General features: G+C 39.2%; 1 protein-coding gene across 1 annotated transcript; it reads left to right on the top strand.

The window, feature by feature from the left end:
• Window positions 1–2,003: 2,003 nt before the first annotated feature.
• On the top strand, window positions 2,004–15,821 carry COQ5 (coenzyme Q5, methyltransferase). Its single transcript, XM_039868323.1, has 7 exons — window positions 2,004–2,235; window positions 4,475–4,624; window positions 6,741–6,962; window positions 12,601–12,707; window positions 14,146–14,234; window positions 14,863–14,974; window positions 15,053–15,821. The coding sequence occupies exons 1-7, from the start codon at window positions 2,034–2,036 to the stop codon at window positions 15,152–15,154; spliced, it is 984 nt and encodes a 327-aa protein (XP_039724257.1). The 5' UTR covers window positions 2,004–2,033; the 3' UTR covers window positions 15,155–15,821.
• The last annotated feature ends 1,219 nt before the right edge of the window (window positions 15,822–17,040 follow it).

Raw genomic sequence — 17,040 nt, 5'->3', positions numbered from 1 at the left:
ATCCTCACAATAACTCATTTAAAGACAAGGAAACAGGCTTAAAAAGCTAAAGCCATTTACCCACAGTCACATAGCTAATAAATGATGTTCTCAACGACCTATGGAAACTAAGACTTAGAAAATCATATATGTATTTTTGATGTATCACATTATATTCATCTGTACTTTGGAAAATTATAAATGATCCCCTCCAACCATAGCAGTTTGGGATTCAAAGGATTGCATGCACACACTTTTAAAAAGATGAACAAGTAATTTTTCTCAGACTAACCTTAGCTAGTTCGAAACCTGTTATAAGCGAGGCACTGTGCTGAGCACAAGGAATGCCAAAATACATTAAGACTGAGGCTTTTAATATACGCCTGGTTTCTTTAGGTAAGCAAATAAGAAACTACAGTGGCTAGGCCAGCACTCACCAAGGAAAAGGCCATACTCAGTTCAAGCACAAAGATCATGAAGCCCAGTGGTGAGAAGCCAGACCGGTATGAGTCTGGCATATCCCAGGCTCTCCTTGATCTGGAGATGAACTTGGACCTCCAGGCCCAGCTAAGGGAGCTGAGATAACAGCCAATGAAACTATAGTTGGTAGTAGTTGGAAAGCTATTATAATCTTATTCCTGTTCCTCAACTAAAATCTTTCCAGAAAATCCAAGTCCAGCTAATATGTGAATTGGCTCCTATTAATTATCATGTTATACAAAACATTAATAAGTATATATGTCAATCAATTTCTTGAAATTAATGGTTCCAAATGGGATAAAGGATATTGGATACTAATCGCATATTTTTAAATTTTCTTAAAATGCCCTCCACCAGTCCTTGTCTTGCTTCACCTTTTCCAGTTTTTTCCCCTACAGATCGTATCAAAATGAGAGAATAGCTATATAATGTTGATCTGGAAACTTAATTAGATCTCTAAAAAGAACAACCCCAAAGCCTGAGATCCATTCTTATGTATGACTAGAATTGGAAGATATGTTAAGATTCTTTTATTAACTTTTATTTCCTTTAACAAAGATATAAGAATTCTGATGACGTGGACGACTCATTCCTTCCATCACTCTTAAAAATAAAAGAGAGGGAAAGAGAAATCCCGTGCAGTCCTTTCAAAAAAAGCAGAAGGTAGGTGACCATCTGTCAGACTACATTAAACCAGAAAGAGATTTTCATTTTCAAAGTAGTTTCTTAGGGTTCTTGGTGCTTTCTACTTGTGAAATATTTACAGGAAATATACATTTAAAAAGGGAATCAAAGCAGAAACATACAGAAATCCAAGCAAAACTCACCACCTCCATCCTCTTTTGTACAAGATGGTCTACATTACCCTTGATAGATAGATAGATAGATAGATAGATAGATAGATAGATAGATAGATAGATAGATAACCAGAGCTTTCTTTTCCGTTTATGTACTCCTAGGTTCATAAAATAGAAAGACCAAAGAACAATCTTTCCTGTTTAATTTTTTAGTCTAGCCAATGTTTCCCTCAAGAATGGTCTGCAAATTCTTTGCATCAGAATCACCAGCAAAGTTTGGTCAAATAAAGATTCCCAGTACCCATACCAGATTTACTAATTCAAATTGTCTGGTATTTCGGGCCCAGGAATCTACATTTAAAAAAATCAAACCAGGTAATTCTTATGTGCACCAAAGTTTGCGAGAATTGCCTTTTAACACACTGTACTTCAGTTCCCCCTTTCTTCACCAGAAAACAGGAGTTACTAGCTATTTGGGGAGTTAGTACTGGTACTAATGGTTGGCGAGATTCAGAGACATAACCGCTGAGATGCGAGGGGGTGGGCGGGCTCTCCCTAAGGTACGCTTATTCCTGGTGAATTCTATATTCATTTGAGAAGAATGAGAAAGGATTTCAGGTACTCAAAGACTGAGTAGCCTCCGGATTCCAGAGATCGCGCACAGCTCCTTAATATCAGGTTTCAGGACGCGTTCGGTTAATAATGTCTCCAGCCGGCCGCCGTCGGCCGTCTAGTGATGCAACGCAACGCACTGTGCGGCAGCTGTCACCTGTCAAGATGGCGGCCCCCAGGAGTTGCGCTCTATGGGGCTACTGCGGCCGTGGGTGGTCGCGGGTGATGCGGCGCTACCGGTTCCCCGGGCTTCGTAGCTCCTGGCCGGGAAGTCCGCTGGGTGCGCGGCTCTTGTCCCAAGAGAAGCGAGCAGCGGAAACGCACTTCGGGTTTGAGACTGTGTCGGAGGAGGAGAAGGGGGGCAAAGGTGAAAGAGGCGAGAGGGTGGATGGAGGGATTTGACTGTCTACGATCTAGTTTCTTCTGCCCAACTAAGGGTTGATTTAACGGCCCGTTAGCTCCGATGCTCTAGATTGTGCAGTCATCCTCAAATCCAAGGAGTCCCCCCAGCGTGACCCTGCAGAGCTTAGACACCTCCTCTTTTTAAGCAGAGTAATTGTCACTAAGTCCCATTAATTTAGCGTCTATAGCGTGACGGGCACCGTGCAGACGTTTTCAATTCTCATTTAAACTTCTTGATGGTAGATATTGTTATCCTCATGTTACACATAAGGAAACTTAGAGGTTAAGCAAGAACTTGCCCAATTTAACATAGCTAGTAAGTGGTGGAACCAGTATTCCAATCCATTTTGGTCTGACTACATAGCCCGCATTCTTAACCTCTTGCTAAAGGGACAAGTCATTTTTTATGGAGAGGAAGAAGGAAAGTATTTCTTTGTCTCAGCTTTCAAATTTGTCAAGTAGGAATAATAGTAACCATTTTTTCTTTATTTTTTTATTTTTGTTTATTTTTTTAGAGTTCTTGTGAGGATTAGATGTTTTCATACATTAAAATTAAAGTATTTTGAACAATGCCGGACACTGTAATTGTTCAATAAATATTAGATATTATTGAGCAGTTTCTTTGAGTCCAGCACTGTGCCACAGTCATGGAAAAGGAAAAGAACTGTTGTAAAACTCCCAACTGTGCCATTTTTAATGGGTAAGGTATTATGCCCATTTTTCAGATGGCTAAGGTGAGGCTCTAAGAGCTTCCTTCACTTAACCTATGGTCATCCAGGAAATACAAGAAAGAGCCTGCAATGGAATTTCCGATCTTCTTAAAGAATACTACATTGTATTACCTCTCACCTCAACCTTACTAAATACATAGCTCTTCTGTAACTCTTTGAATATTGAATTTAAATTAACATTTGTTTCACTGTGAATCCTCAGAAAGCTAAGAGAGTGGCTCATTCATGTCTATATTTTCAGTGCCTGATGCATATTAAGAGTTTGATAACTGCTTGTCAAGTGAAATAAGTGGAGCCAAGTAAAACAGTAGTAAACTATTGAGAACCTGAAACCTTTTAAAATACTTGACATTAATTTCTATAAATATAATCCAATGAGGTAGGACTATTAGCCTAGTTTTCTAGAGGAAGATACTGTTGAAACAGATATTAAGTCACTTGCCCAGATTCTGCTAGTAAATCACAGAGCTGGCATTTGAATCTAGATGGGCTGCTTCCAAAATAATGATGCATAATTTGTGTTTTATGCTTTACAATATATAAAAAACATTTCACACAATGGCAAGCAGGAAGGATTTACCCCCTGAGCTAAACATGACTTGTGTATTTGAGACCCAAGAATGAAGTACAGGCAGTACTTCACAGTGATGCAGGATGGTAAAAATGACCACGCAAGTAACGGAAATTCATGCATGTCCGAACTACGCAAAGCTAGGAGTGCTTATAAAAAGTGTGTTGAGCTTTAGTGTCCCTCAATCCCCTCAAAAGATGTTCAAAAGAAAAAAGCAAGCTTGGAGAATAGGCATTCAAGAGTAAAGTAAAGGAGGAGCTCTATGGTCCACTGATCAACAGAGGACAGTAATGTTTCGATCTGTTGGGCACATTTCATCTGAGGGACTAAAAATCATCTCTTCATTACCTAATTCAGCCTTACTGCAACTTTAAAGTGTTTTTAATGGTAATTACCTTCTCTCTCCAGCTAGACCAGATTTCACATTCTGCCTTGATCCTATGGAGAAGATTCATGAAGACCCTGCAGTGTGACTTAGCCTTGATTCATATCTTGCCATCCATCTGCCCACCAAACTGTCCCCGAGGTTTTTCTCAGTGTTGCAGGCAGAGAAGAGCTGAGGCCTTCCCATCCATTAGAAAAATTCCACACACACACCATCCTCTAAGCAACAGAAACCTGTTTAGTACCAAGTATGTGCATGGAATGATTATGAGTTAGTGGTCCTAGATAAGATAACTAAGACAGTAGAAAATAGGCTGATTTCTGACATGAAGCAATATAAGTCTTTTCTAAAAGAGGTAATGTTAAAGCGTACATTTGGATGTCAAGCATTATGGCTTAGGTTCCCTTGCAAAGACAGGCAATTTCAGAGGGGGAAAAGGCTTCCTCTGCTTTCATTTAGGACTTTTCCAAGTTAATCTTGTCAATAGCACAATTGTATTGTATTTCTCTGTTGTCAGTCTATCAGGTGTTTGAAAGTGTGGCCAAGAAGTATGATGTGATGAATGACATGATGAGTTTTGGTATTCATCGTGTTTGGAAGGATTTGCTGCTCTGGAAGATGCGCCCATTTCCTGGGACCCAGCTGCTTGATGTTGCTGGAGGCACAGGTAATGTCCATGTCAGCATCCTTGGGTACCACTGAACATCTTTTGCAAATATTGGTTTCTCTTGTTGGAATGAGCTAAGCTCATCTACCATTATTCTAAAGATGATAGTTGAAAATCGATACACTTCTAAGAAAAGTTTACTCTTTTTAACTGAATGTCGATCAAAAGCACAGAATATCAGCTTTGTGCTTGTCACTTTTCTAAATTTCACAGGATTATAAAGTAAAAAGGCATTTCACCAGTGACATTTCACCATCTAAGTGTTTTACCTTCTGTTTAACTTTTAACCCACTTTCCCTCTTTCTCTGGGTGGGGAGAATGCCTTTTATCTTATTATATAAGCTTTGTAGGCAGCCTCTTCTCTTAATACACTATCACCTCAAATATCAAAAGTTTAGTTGTTTATGCATGTTCGTTACTTTGTGAACACTAGGCATTTGGGGAGAAAAATAGGTTTCTAAAATGCATCTTGGTAATATTACATGGTTAATGAACATGTTAAGTTACGTTAGAATAAAGTATAATGACATAATATGATCATCTATACCAACAGAATAATATATAATAATCTCCATGTTTGAAACATGTATATGGGCAATTTTGTTGGTGTTGTCCTCTCCCCAAATGGAAGCTCAGAAGGCAGTAGGATACCTTGCTCAGTGGAGGACAATTTAGCAGAATCTATCAAAATCTAAAATGTTTATAATCAAGGATCCCACAATTCCTATTCTAGATATCGAGTCTAAAAAAAAAATTTGCACAAAGATAAAGCTGCAGGAGGGGTTCAATCAGAGCTGCCTACATCTCTAGTGTACCATAACCTAGTAGTATTTCTGCATGCTGACAACTTCCCATTTAGAAAATGTAATTAAGAGGTAATCCCATATATTTAAAAAAAGACATTTTAAAAAGATATAGCTATAAATACACTCACTGTATCACTTTTAGTAGTAGTAAAAATTTAGAAATAACCTATTTATTCCTCAATAAAGAAATGGCTTTAAATTAAGATATATCCATTCTATGAAATATTATGAGGAAAACCTATAAATACTTAACAGAAAGTTCTCAAAGACATGAGGTGGGAAGAAAAAGAAAATGAGTTGTCTAACAATGTATATAATATGATACTCATTTGTGTTTTTCAATTGTTTCATTTGAGTACATATAAAAGTATTTAAATATATAGAAAGGTGGCTGGAGAACACCTAATTGGATGAAGAGACTGGAAAACCTTAAGGATATATTTCTTGCAAATAGTGTAAGGAAAACCAAGATAAGGAAACAGCATTATAAGAAAGGAAATGTGATCCTGAAAAGCATTGGGTTTGCCCAGTATTTACTTTGTCACAATAATGTAAACACTTGATTTTCAGCTTTTGGACTCAAACCATCAACAAAGCACAGAAGACTTAATGATAGCTATAGAACACAGAAAATGTTACTAGTCTTGACGGAGTAAAAGTACATATAAAAGAAAGTTGAAGGGAGTCAAGAGATACCATCTATAGTTGATAGAATAAGAAAGAAAATATTGATTCGTTTATTACTCTAGGTTATAAAAGTATCTATGAGGAAAGCTTATATGACTATATCGAGAAGACAGAGGGATGCACAGATAGGGTCAGGAAATCATTAAAAATTTGATAAGTAAAAAAATAGCTCTAACCAACAGAAGAAACAGCTAAAAGAGTTGGGAAAGATGGTCTCTGGGAAACCGAACTAGGAGTGGAGGTGGCGGGACAGGGAATTGTTACCTGTAACTATACCCTTATGTTATTTTCATATATCATTATTAGAAAAGGACTAGAAGGCTGCACACTAAGCCCATAACACTTGTTATGTCTGGAGAGGGTGTGGACAGAGAATGAGACTTTCATACTTTATTCTTATGTTGAGATATTGAGTCTTTTATAGTAAAAATATGTCCATGTATTACTTATATAATTTTTTTTAAAAGTTTCTTTAAAAAATCTTAGAAATTAAAAACTTGCTGTTAAAAAAAAAAAACAGTTCCTGTAGGGATGAGTACCTTTGTTGCCCCCTTTGGGTTTAGAAAATGCTGGGGTTTTGTTTTTTTTATGTTTGCATATTTCCTTCTGTTGGCTTCCCACAGGTGACATTGCATTCCGGTTCCTTAATTATGTTCAGGCACAGCATCAGGGAAAGCAGAAGAGGCAGGTAAGGGCCCAGCAAAATTTATCCTGGGAAGAAATTGCCCAAAAATACCAGAATGAAGAGGATTCCTTGGGTGGTTCCCACGTCATGGTCTGTGATATCAACAAGGAGATGCTAAAGATTGGAACGCAGAAAGCTTGTGCTCAAGGATACAAAGCTGGTAAGTTCTATAGCAAGTAGACACAGAGGATATGTCTGTATGTTTTTAAAAAAAGATGGAATATGGAAAATGTTGAAGTGCTTTATTTTCCATCTTTCAAAAACTTCTAGGTAGGCAAGAGTTGAAGATAATTTGTGTGGGTGAATCCAGTTTGTATGGTTATGTACATTATTACACCAATCTAGGGAGTTAGATATCAGTCCTATGTAATGGTAGAGATGACCAAAGCCCAGAAGAGTAACACAACTTAAACGGCGATCCGAATTGGAGCTGAATCTTCAGATCTCAGCTCCTGGACTGAGACAGAAGTTTTGCTTGCAGTTCCCAGCAGGTCCCGGATGACCCCAATGTCCTGCTCTTGAGCCATTCCATTCCCCTATTAGTGCTAGGATGGTTTGATTGATGTGGAAGCCAAGCAGATACACTGCCCTTAAAGAAGGGACTTGATCTTCAGCCACAGGAATGCAGTTAGCTGACAATCTCCAGTTCTTAGTGCCTTTAAACCCTGCCTCAGCTTTCCAGCCAGGCTCTTTCCTGATGGCTGAGCTCTAAAGCGCTCTTGGGGCCTGGACAGTTCCCAGGTAGGACTCCTTGTTCCTGTGCTCCCTGTCCATAGGCTGAGACTAGCATCAAGGTCTAACAGCTTTCCCCATGCTTCCTCTTCCTTTCATCTTTTCCTGGTTTCTGCCCCGCCACCTCCCCACCACAAAAAAAAAAAAACAAAAAAAAAACAACTTTTTTGCTAAAATGTTTATATTCTAGGATCCCACAATTCTAATTCTAGAGATTGAGTCTAAAAAAAACCCAAAAACTTATACAGAAAGGGTTCAGTCAGAGCTGCCTACATCTTCAGTGTACCATAACCAGTAGCATTTCTGCATGCTGACAACTTCTCATTTAGAAAATGTAATTAAAAGATAATCCCATATATTGAAAAAGATATTTAAAAAAGATATAGCTCTGTCTCGGCATCAATTTTTCAGAAGGCCCAACTGATAAAGTCGAAGAAACACCTGTAAACAGTACAGCAGGTCCTGAACTAATGTTTCTTTGTTTGTCATTTTGTTATGATGTTGATGAGGAAAAAAAAAAATTCACAACAGGGCCACTGTCTGTGTGGAATTTGCAGGTTCTCCCCTTGTCTGCGTGGGTGGGTTTTCTCCAAGGACTCCAGTTCTCTCCCACATCCCAATGTTGTGCACATGAGGTGAATTGACATGTATAAATTGTCCCAATCTGAGTGAGTGTGGGTGTGATAGAAGGGTGTCCTGTCCAGGATTGGTCCCACCTTGCACCCTGAGCTGCTGGGAGAGGCTCCAGCTACCTGCAACCCTGACCTGGAGTAATCAGGTTAAAAAATCATTATCTGACTTGTTTTTATTAATCTTTCTTAAATGATGTATAGTTCACCTTTATTTTAATATTTCTTAAATGATGTATAGTTCACATTTATTTTAATTTTATTTAATATTTAATATTTAACATTAGAAGTGTTTCGGGTCTTTATTTAGAAGTTCTGTGATGTTTTCGTGACCAAAAAAAATATACCGTTGGAACTTAACTCTTATTTTATATCAATTAGCCTATGGTAAAATTGGTTTCGTTATACATGATTTCTCTTAAAATTGCAGTTTCCAAGAACCTATGGATGATGTTAAGTGAGGACTTACAGTACTTTTAAAACTTCCCTACACAGCGCTCTCAACAGCTGATACGAGAGTGCTTGCATATTTCCAGGAACTCACTGCAATCTCAGAATGGATTATTTGTGCCCTAGCTTAAAGATGTATTTTTTACATTTGGCTTTCTGTTTTTTTTTTAATACTTCGAATTACTACTCCTCCCGCCCACCAAATATTTTCAAGTAGAAGTAATGATCCTGGCAGCTGCACCATGTTTACCCAGCTTTTCAGAGCTGCTGAACTGTTGTCTCCCATGCTGGCCAAGCTCTGCAGGCAGCCACTGTGAGCCGCAGTGACAGTGGCGTACAACAAAGAAAACAGAGTCCCTCAGGTCAACATCAGCACTTCTCTTCTCCCCGTCCCCCACCAGGAGTGTCTGTGGTTATTTTAACTCAGTTCTTTCTCCTCCTCCTCCCCCCACCCCCAGAAGGAGCTGCCTATAGGAACCACAACTCACTTGGCCCCCAAAATGAAGGGCTCTTTTGTTAACCCTCAGCAGTGACCAGAAGGCAGACAGTCGCTGGTGTTTTTAGACAAAGGCACTATGTTTCCTTACTCCTACTGAAAACGTGTCCCTTCTCTGTGGTGCTCAGCCATATAAAATGGAGAACAAAGACAGAAATGATAGGCGACGTTCCATTTCTGGGATCAGCTCTTCTGTGGTATAACTACTTGCCCTTCGAGCTCCCCTAACTGCCGAGACAAAGCCACCTGCAAGGAATTCTTAAGTGCCGCCTAGTACAGTTGTCTTTATCTTTCCTCCTTGCTTTATCAGTCTCCACTAATGACGCCTTTGTGTATATATATATCATACAAAAATAGTTGAAACTAAGTAGGAGTATCCTAGTAACTCTTTAATAAATGTATAAGTTAATATGTAAAGGCATTTTTATGTGTAGCACTGTTATATGGGTTTTTTTTTTAATGTTTATATATAGCACTTCCTCCCCAAATGGAAGTTCTGAGGACAACAGAACTTGTTGCCTTGTATTCCAGAAGTGATATATTTGAGAGAAAATTTGGATTTCCAAATTCAAAATTCTGGAAAAATTCCGGAAAAATAAAGTAAATGTTACCCATAATCCCAACATCCAGAAATATTAAACTCTTCAATATTTTAATAAATTTCCTTCCTATCTTTTTTCTAATCATTTCATTTTTGTAAAATTAAGAACATAAACAGTTTATATCCTGCCTTAATTCAGAATTGTATTATGAGATTTTTCCACGTCATTAAAAATTCTTTAAAATCATTTTTATGATATTCTCCCATATGGATGTTTCATGAGTAATATCAGTCTACCTAACCAATAACCAATTGATGTGTAATTTTTTTAATGTTTTCACACACAGCACAATATTGTTAATCTTTATTTGTAAATTTTGGCATGCATTCATTAATTTTTTTTTTTTTACTGACTATATAACCTTGGACAAGTTAAACTCTCTAAATCTCAATCTATGAAATGGAGAAAATAATAACGATCTCATAATAGGAGGTACTATACAATAGCTGTTAAAAACACAGGCTCTGAGATAAAACTACTTGCATCTAAACCATCTGTGTGACCTTGGATAAACTACTTTAACCTCTGATACTCAACTTTGCTCACCTGAAACATGAGGATGATAGTAACAACTATCTCATGGAGTTGGTCCGAGGATATGATAAGATGATGTATGTACAGTAGACCTCTCCTTATCCATGGGGAATATGTTCTAAGACCCTTAGTGGATGCCTGTAACCTTCAATTATACTGAATCCTATATATACTATGGTTTTTGAAACATACCTATGATAAAGTTTTAATTTAAAAATCAGGCACAGTAAGAGATATCAACAATAACTAATAATAGAACAATTATAACAGTATACTGTAATAAAAATTATGTAAATGTGGTCACTCATTTCAGGAGTCCGTGCTAAAGTCTTCCTGTAGGCTCAGTGCTTTCTCATGCAACACGTTGCTGTCAGTCGGAACCCATTTCTACTCATGTCTTCCACCCACAAATTTAATGCCTTTTCCATCTTAACTAAGCACTTATCATGCACTGTGGCTATAACTTTTGCAGTTTGAGGTACGACAGCAAAACTAGCATGAATTTCTTTTTCCTTATTCACAATTTCACGGATAGAAGATTTGTTCTTATTTTAGATCTTAGCACCCTGGCATACTTTTTTTCCCTTTCCTTATTAAATGGAAGATGTTCACTTTCACTTAAACGAAGAACTTTATGGCTTCTCTTTGACATATCCAAATTGCCACACTACTCTTGTTCCCCAGGGCCATTATTAAGTAAAATAAGGATTATTTGTACACAAGCACTGCAATACCCCAGATGGCTACTAAGTGACTAACAGGTGCGGAGCACATATACTGTGGAGGTGCTGGACAAAAGGATGATTCATGTCAGGGGCAGGACAGAGCAGAACAGAGGGAGACAGAGCAAGGTTTCATCCCATTACTCAGAAGGGTGTGAAGTTTAAAACTTGCAAATTGTTTATTTCTGGAATTTTCCACTTAATGTTTTTGGAGCACAGTCGGCCACAGATAACTGAAACCACAGAAAGCGAAACCTTGGATAAGGGGGCGCTAATTGAAAAAGGTAGCACAGACCCTGCCATCAAAGGACTCAGTAAGCAGTAGCTATGGTGATGTCATCAGTGTCCTAAAAATCAAAAGAGCTGGGTATGCTTATTTTCAAGGTTCTTCTTAAATACTGCTAGTTTGTTTTACAGAAAGGTTGTTTTCATTTGCCTTCCACTATAGAATCTTCCTTGTATATCATATTATGTCTAATTTGCTGCAAATTGAATAATGTTAAAGCAGAATCAGGACCCTAGAGGACATAGCCACCCTGATGGGGGCTCCCTTGGGTGTTTTCTGAATTCACAACCACCAGACTTGGGGGTCTAGACACTTCGATTCTCTATGACGCCAATGGAACCAATATAGCAATGCTAAATTCTGTACTTAGAATTCTTCCAATGACCTTCTGAAATAGGTACCATTGTTAACTCCATTTCACAGATGAGAAAACTGAGGCAGAGTAGTTTATTCAAGATTATACAGCTAATAAATGGTGAAGCTAGAAACCCAGGCAGTCTAAACCTCAGGATCTGGGCTCCTAACCACAGTGCACTATACAAAACACTTAGATGGGTAAAAATTGCTTGAGAGCAGGCATAACTAAGCAAGCATCAGGTTTTACTTAGAGCCTTGGGCAATGGACTTCCCCTCAACTTCAGGGATACCAGCTCCAAGTCCTCAGGATTGGAGAATACCCATGAAGACAGTGGCTAAAGAATCCAAGGGAGAAGACAGGTGTGTGCTGTTTCCTGACACCACTTTTCCTTTGGATGTTGCTGTTTCCCCTTAAGAACTGGATCTCTGAAGGCAGGGCGTCTCCTCCCACACATTCATGGTGTGTACCCCCAGGCCTGGTGCCCCCAAGGCCTGGCACCCCCGGCACACTCAGGGGGCCTGGCACACCCGGGACCAGTCGTACCCGGGGCCTGGCGCACCCGGGGTATGGTCCGTCGCTCCACCTGGGACGTGAACCCAGGACCTTTTGCATGTAAAGCAGATGTGCTAACCACTACACTATGGAGCCACTCTCCTGACACCACTCCTGATACCAAATGTGTGGTGTTTGCCCAGCACCAAACAGTTCTCCCAGTTCTCCCATACCAACTAGGTGTCTAAGAATTTGATTAAATTCTGACAGTTAACTACCCAGAGTTAGCATCAGATTCTACAAGTTCAAGGCTCAGCCCCACAAGACTGCCCCCACTTCAGAAGCTAGCTGCTAATGGGGTGTCCAGGCTGCCCACACTTTTGTTGGCTGACTACACATTCGGGGGTTCCTACAACCCCTTCCTCAGGTTTGGCAGTTTGCAGAGTGCAGAAGAGACAGCCACCCAGACTGAGATTAGAACTAATTTTCTCTTTCAGGACTTTCTTGGGTATTGGGAGATGCTGAAGAACTGCCCTTTGATGATGACAAGTTTGATGTTTACACCATTGCCTTTGGGATCCGGAATGTCACACACATTGATCGGGTACAAATGGCTGCATCCTCAGCTTGTGTGATTCTCAGGATATTAGTTCCCCTGGAGTAGCTCTACAGTGAATGAGGAAGGATGAAGAGATTTTTCTCTAGGCTCAGCTCTTGAGTAGAATGACAGTTTCAGGCTTAGGGACCTCAATCCTTTAAGTTGCCAGTATTCCCAGTCACAAAATTGATAAAGACCAAAACCATAGAGAAAGTCCCCATAGGAGCCTTTGTTGTTTGGGTTGGTATTTACATCTTTGATACTATCCATCTTGCTCTGATATTTCATCTGTTTCCTCTCATTTGTGAAGCCTTGTGACCCCGTGAGTTTGCAGATCACAGGCATTTCCAAGGCTGACGCAGAAAAAGGCACTCATACACCATTTTGGCAGAGAGTAGCTAGTAAACTCATGGTTCCTCTGTAGAGAGAAGAGAATGTCCAGCTCTTAATCTAATGCAACTCTTTTTTGTTTCTACTTTAATATTCTGTCCAAAGCATTTGAAGACAACGTGCAAAGCACCAACCAGTTTTGTTTCTGTAACGCAGGCTCCAGTTGCCTGATTCTTCTGCTCTTGGTAGGACATCCTTTATGGTGCTTTTAGGTTGGTTTTTATGACCCGTCCTGTGTCTACAGCCAGTCATTACTTCTTTTCATTAAAAAAATTTGGAATGGATTCAAAGTTCGAAACAAAAAAGAGTGTATCAGTGAAAGTCTTCCTCTCACCCTTGCGTCCCAACCATTCAGTTCCTCCTCTCCCTTCAATCGCCAATTTCTTGTGTATCTTTATCTTTACAAAGATGTGTTGTATGTAGTAAATGTATTTATTCTATTTTCATACAAATATTAACATATAGAACATTTTCTCATTACTTTTTTTTTTCCTCAAAAATATATCTTGGAGATTATCTTGGAGATTTTTTCTGTCAGTATATAAAGAACACTGGCCCTTTCTTTTATCATTTCTCAATAGCTTCATAGATTCCATTTGTATAGATGTTCCATAGTTTTACCAGTCTCTCATTAATGGTTAAGATGCTTCTAATCTTGTGCTGCTCAAACAGTACTGCAACAAATAACCCATATACATGTCATTTCCACAGTAGAAGCATTTCTGTAAGATAGATTCCTTGAAGTAAAATTACTTGATCAAAGAGGACATCCATTGTGATTTTGATAATTCAAAAATTGCCCTCCATGGGGGTTATACCAAGGTGAGTCAGTTTAGATTACTCCAAGTAACCTCTTCATGGGCAGCAGAAGGCCTATAAAAGTTAGGATAGTTTAGGGTTATATCTGTTGTTATAGCTTCCCAACTGAGGATGAAAAAAAGAATCTGTGGGAAATAACTTATATAATCCCCACAGAAGCTGAAGTGGTCTTGGCCTCATGGAATTGAATGAGGTCTGCTGAGGAGTGTGTTCTCTTATTCCTTTTCTTGCTCAGGCACTCCAGGAAGCCCTTCGAGTCCTGAAACCAGGAGGACGGTTTCTCTGTCTGGAGTTTAGCCAAGTGAACAATCCCCTCGTATCCAGGTTGGCATTGTTAACGGGGCTGGATTCTTGCTGTCTAGCCAAGGGTTTCCCATCCCAAAATAGACAGAGAGTAGCCAGTAAGCTATAAGCATGAACCTCATAGTTCAGAGTCGCAGACTCCCCGAGGCTGTGACAGTGCCATCTAAGAGGTCAGCCAGTTCTGAATGACAACGCCTAGGCCAAAAGAGTCTCAAACCAGCCACTGGAGGATCCAGTCGGTCCACAGATATTTTGGTCCACAAATAAAATATCAGACTCCTGGTATTTTAAGAAGTTGACTTAGATGTCCATAATTTAAAAATCAGGAAAGTTTACATAAAAATCTGAATTTTCAGCTTCACTTGAGAAATCAGATATATGGCAACACACTGAGTAAGCCATATTCCCACGTGGCAATGGTCAGAGTTGAGTAGTAACTGCCCCTTCTTTATTTTTATAGTACTTCCTAACTGTACCTGTCACCACATCCTCAATACTCCTTACTGATCTTATACCTGGCCCACTTCACTTATTTTAGGTTCTTGCTTGACCCCTATATTTAGGCATTTGTTTATGATCCGAGGCTTAGATCTTCTTGCTTCTTATCAAGGGGCATGTTCCAATCTTAATCTTTTCCCCTTTTGTTTAGGCTTTATGATCTCTATAGCTTCCAGGTCATTCCTGTCCTGGGAGAGGTCATCGCAGGAAACTGGAAATCCTATCAATACCTCGTTGAGAGTATCCGACAGTTCCCATCTCAGGTACAAAACTTCTGTGGCTTACGACAAATACCCTAAAGGTGAAATCCAAAGATTGCTATATCTTCCTTTGTGTTGTAGGAGGAGTTCAAGGAGATGATAGAAGATGCAGGTTTCCAGAAAGTGACTTATGAGAGTCTAACATCAGGCATCGTGGCCATTCATTCTGGCTTCAAACTATAACTCCTTCACCATCCTGGACCGTGAACCCATCACATCCTGTCAAATGCCTGCAACTGAAGGATAATCAGGCTAGTGAGACCAGCAACAGAACATCTCCTCTCAAGGATATGTGCCTTGTTCAGGTGTGGCCAATCTCAAAGTGGAAGAAACAAATTCCTGTCACTTTACTGGAGCTTTCAGTAAGAGTTGCTTTAGGCCTTCTCCCCATGGCATTGTGTCAGTATCTTTTGCTCAATTTTCCTTCTAATTTTTCTCAGCTGTGCAATGTGTGGTTAAGGTAAAACCAGCACTAAAACTCAGTTTTGAAGTGTTTGTAGTTTCTCTGCTGGTGCTGCTTTCTAGGGGGATAATGATTTATTTGAAGCTAATGATGATTTGAACCAGAAAACTTCCTAACTGTAGCCGAGTCAACCTTTCAGCCTAGGACTGGTTGAGAGCCAAAAACCAGGCCCAAGTCAGAGGGCTAATGATCATGACTATAATTATGTACTGAACCACTAAATGAGTTTACAATTTGTACGATGGTTTTTTTTTTTCTTGAGGGGGTATGGGAAATATATTTGTCATGTATCCTGTGCTCTTTTACCAAAAGCCACTTTTGTGTCCTCAGTGCCTGTCATGAAAACAACTCAATTTCTTGTCAAAAGAATAAACGTTGAGACTGATATTGTGTGCCATCTGTAATTGAAAAGTAAAAAATAGAAAAAAAAAAGTGTAACAGCAAACTCCTGCTTTCATGTCTTACATAGGGAGCTTGTCAGAATACGTTTGAAGGGTTTTATAGCCAAAAAAAGTTTAATAACTTTATCTAGCCTAACTCCCTCCAGTACTCAGGAGCAGAGGAGGGCAGAGCTCTCATATCTCTAATACAGTCACTGATGTTTAAATGAGGCCATATTTTGAGTGTGGATAAAGCTTAAGGTTTTGTGGGGTCTTGCTAAGAAATTGCATAAATCAACCTGTGAGTTGGCTGGCAGTTTAATTGTAAATAACTTAGTTCAGGGCTATCTGAAAAGGCTTGATATGCTGCCTCTTGGCCCAGTAGACAGTAAGGGTCATTTATTCACTTCATTCATAAGACCTTGCCCTGTCACTGAAAAGCTTCCAGATAAAGCTATCTATATGTAACTATCTCAAAGAACAGCAACTAAGAGCATTTAATGAAATTCTAAACCTTAGAAAAGCTGTAGCTTATTTTGTTGTCAGTCAGCTGAAGCCTATTGGCCTTTAAAATTAACAAGGAGCAGGCACTTGAAAGAACTTCATAAACCATCAACCCAGTCCTATCTCCAAGGCAATGTAGTTTTCTCACATCAGTATCAAAAAACAAAAGTTAAAAGCTGCCACTTCCTGGCGGTAGATATGGATCTAATCAAATCAGAACTCCCAATGTCCAGTTGCTTGTGGACTTAAGTCAGCTCCAGGGTCTGTTGCTGGAGACCTTTTCGAAGTAAGGTTAACGGAACAAGATTTATACAGCTTTGGAAGACAAATTCCTTTTGGGCTTCAAATAGAAATATAGCCAGGTCACTAAAGAGGGAAGGGAGACCGTAAAAAGATTAATTATGGGAACATTTTCAGTCCACTTATATAAATACAAACCCAAATCACCCTAAATGCAGTACATCCTTTCCTGCAGAAAGGAGAAAAACTTCTCCCATTCTGCCACAATAAACAGTAAAACATTTTTGCCTTTTTACCCCAAAACTTTCCATATCCTAACATAGCTTAACTTCGCTGAGAGTCCTAAAACCCCAAGTTCTGATAAAGAAAAATAATCTTCCAAAGATGTTACAGACCTAACACTGCTTTTAAGATGCAGTCATTACCTATCATTTCAAATCCATTTTCCCCTTCTATGTAGCAATAGCCTGGCTGCTCAGAAA

This window comes from Pteropus medius, unplaced genomic scaffold (assembly GCF_902729225.1).
Source record: "Pteropus medius unplaced genomic scaffold, Ma_sr-lr_union100, whole genome shotgun sequence".
NCBI classification, from domain to species: Eukaryota; Metazoa; Chordata; class Mammalia; order Chiroptera; family Pteropodidae; genus Pteropus; species Pteropus medius.
This window is presented reverse-complemented; position numbering and strand designations above follow the sequence as displayed.

Excerpts from the sequence above, each read along its gene's own strand:
- COQ5 (XM_039868323.1), top strand. The coding sequence starts at position 2,034 with ATGGCGGCCCCCAGGAGTTGCGCTCTATGGGGCTACTGCGGCCGTGGG. Across the intron at positions 2,236-4,474 it reads GGAGGAGAAGGGGGGCAAAG|TCTATCAGGTGTTTGAAAGT; the intron begins GTGAAAGAGGCG and ends CTCTGTTGTCAG. Across the intron at positions 12,708-14,145 it reads ATGTCACACACATTGATCGG|GCACTCCAGGAAGCCCTTCG; the intron begins GTACAAATGGCT and ends TTTCTTGCTCAG.